General features: G+C 68.8%; 1 protein-coding gene across 1 annotated transcript; it reads left to right on the forward strand.

Annotated features, from left to right (window-relative positions):
* Nucleotides 1-19: 19 nt before the first annotated feature.
* LOC100483528 (fibroblast growth factor receptor like 1) lies at nt 20-2,365 on the forward strand (the record flags this gene model as incomplete). Its single annotated transcript, XM_034653068.1, has 4 exons — nt 20-318; nt 1,415-1,495; nt 1,589-1,873; nt 1,947-2,365. Coding segments are annotated over exons 1-4 (1,047 nt in total), but the record flags the coding sequence as incomplete, so codon positions are not given.
* Nucleotides 2,366-2,369: the final 4 nt, after the last annotated feature.

The raw sequence follows: 2,369 nt of genomic DNA on the forward strand, positions 1-2,369 counted from the left end.
CCTGCCAGTCCCCTCCTCCTGACTGAGCCCTCTGACCTGCCGCAGGCCCCCCAAGGATGGCGGACAAGGTGGTTCCAAGGCAGGTGGCCCGGCTGGGACGCACCGTGCGGCTGCAATGCCCTGTGGAGGGGGACCCACCGCCACTGACCATGTGGACCAAGGATGGCCGCACAATCCACGGCGGCTGGAGCCGCTTCCGTGTGCTGCCCCAAGGCCTCAAGGTGAAGGAAGTGGAGCGGGAGGACGCCGGCGCCTACGTGTGCAAGGCCACCAACGGCTTTGGCAGCCTCAGCGTCAACTACACTCTCATCGTGATGGGTCAGTGATGGCCGCGCCGGGGCCCTGCCGCGCGAGCCCTGAGTCCACGCAACCCTGGGGAGCAGACCTTCCCTGTGTGGCCCCCACCATATCCCAGCGCTGCCTGAGCTCGGCCCGCTGCTACCAGGAGAAGACCCATCCTGCCGGCCTCCTCTGAGCCCAGGACAGGGGCCTGACCCGTGTCACCACCCGCAGCCCGGACCCCCCCCTCCTCGGGCCTGTGCCTCGGGGTCCCCAAAACCTCTGCTGTTGGGGAGACCAAGGCTGGGTAGAGGGCAGCAGGAGTGGGCACGGGGGAGCCCCCGGGTGGTGGTCCCACCAAAGGGCCGGCCGGGCAGGCTGGAGGCCTTGGCGTCGGCTCTAACTTTGAGGCTCAGGTTTCAGAGTTCAGAGGGGCCGCCAAGGGCCTTCTGTTCTCTTCTGCCTCTGGGGCCCAGGCTTGGGGACTGGCGGGGTCCCCAGCGACACACCCTCTGCTCACTGGTACCAGGCACACGCCTGGCCCTCCCCCACGCGCTCCTGGGGTGGGTCCCTGGGGGTGGGGCTCCCTGGCAGCCATGGTGGCCCATCTCGCAAAGGGGGAGCATGACCCGTGCCACCCCCTCCCTGGGTCCCCGGCAGGGTGGAGGCGGCTGTCACAGGAGGGGCATTCCTTAGCTTGCCCCACCCCCGCTGGGCCCCCTGCTCCGGATCGTGGAATGGGAACACTGCTGGTGTCCCCCCCACTGTCCTTTGAAAGGGGTGGATGACGAGGCGGTATGCGAGCCATGTCAGCTCACCAAGGCCTCGGCTCCTTGATGTGGGCTAGGGTTACTGCAGCTGCCAGGCGGGCCTGGCCCCCTCCTCCCACTGGCTCTGCAGACCCCCCGGAGCCGGGGGGGGGCAGCTCTGTTGGGGTCACCTGCACCCAGGGGGTAGGCTGGGCAGGCAGCTCTTGCCCAGCTGTCTCTGGGATTCTGAGCTGTGGGTGTGCCCCCAGGGGCTCCCATTTGTTTCTAGAGCTTTCCCAGCTGGGCCCAAGGCTGGGGCCTGGGAACCAGCCTGGGGTCAGGGTGGGGACTGTTGGGGCCCCTCTCACGTGCCCTCCCCTCTGCAGATGACACTGGCCCAGGAAGGGAGCGTCTGGGGCACGATGGCTCCTCTGGGGGCCAGGAGGACGCAGCCAGCAAGCAGTGGGGTGAGATGGGGCAGACGTCACCCTCCTCCTTGGGTGCAGGTGGGGCCGGCCCTCCCGGGACCTCGCTGACCTCTGTGCCGGCCCGTCCCGCAGCGCGGCCCCGCTTCACACAGCCCTCCAAGATGAGGCGCCGGGTGATCGCACGGCCCGTGGGCAGCTCCGTGCGGCTCAAGTGCGTGGCCAGTGGGCACCCGCGGCCCGACATCATGTGGATGAAGGACGACCAGGCCTTGACGGGCTTGGAGGCCGGGGAGCACGGGAAGAAGAAGTGGACGCTGAGTCTGAAGAACCTGCGTCCCGAGGACAGTGGCAAGTACACGTGTCGCGTGTCCAACCGCGCAGGGGCCATCAACGCAACGTACAAGGTGGACGTGATCCGTGAGTGCCAGGGCTGGGGGGCGGGGGGCTGGTGGCGCCCAGCGGCGGCGCTGACGTCCGTGTCCCCACGCAGAGCGGACGCGCTCCAAGCCCGTCCTCACGGGCACGCACCCCGTGAACACGACCGTGGACTTTGGGGGCACCACGTCCTTCCAGTGCAAAGTGCGCAGTGACGTGAAGCCGGTGATCCAGTGGCTGAAGCGTGTGGAGTACGGCGCCGAGGGCCGCTACAACTCCACCATCGACGTGGGCGGCCAGAAGTTCGTGGTGCTGCCCACGGGCGACGTGTGGTCGAGGCCCGACGGCTCCTACCTCAATAAGCTGCTTATCGCCCGTGCACGCCAGGACGACGCGGGCATGTACATTTGCCTGGGCGCCAACACCATGGGTTACAGCTTCCGCAGCGCCTTCCTCACTGTGCTGCCAGGTGTGTGCGCCGCCCCCCGCCCCGGCCGCGCGACGCAGCGTGGCCCCTGCCCCGGCCGGGCCTCCCGCG

Source organism: Ailuropoda melanoleuca, unplaced genomic scaffold (assembly GCF_002007445.2).
Source record: "Ailuropoda melanoleuca isolate Jingjing unplaced genomic scaffold, ASM200744v2 unplaced-scaffold71762, whole genome shotgun sequence".
Lineage (NCBI taxonomy): Eukaryota > Metazoa > Chordata > Mammalia > Carnivora > Ursidae > Ailuropoda > Ailuropoda melanoleuca.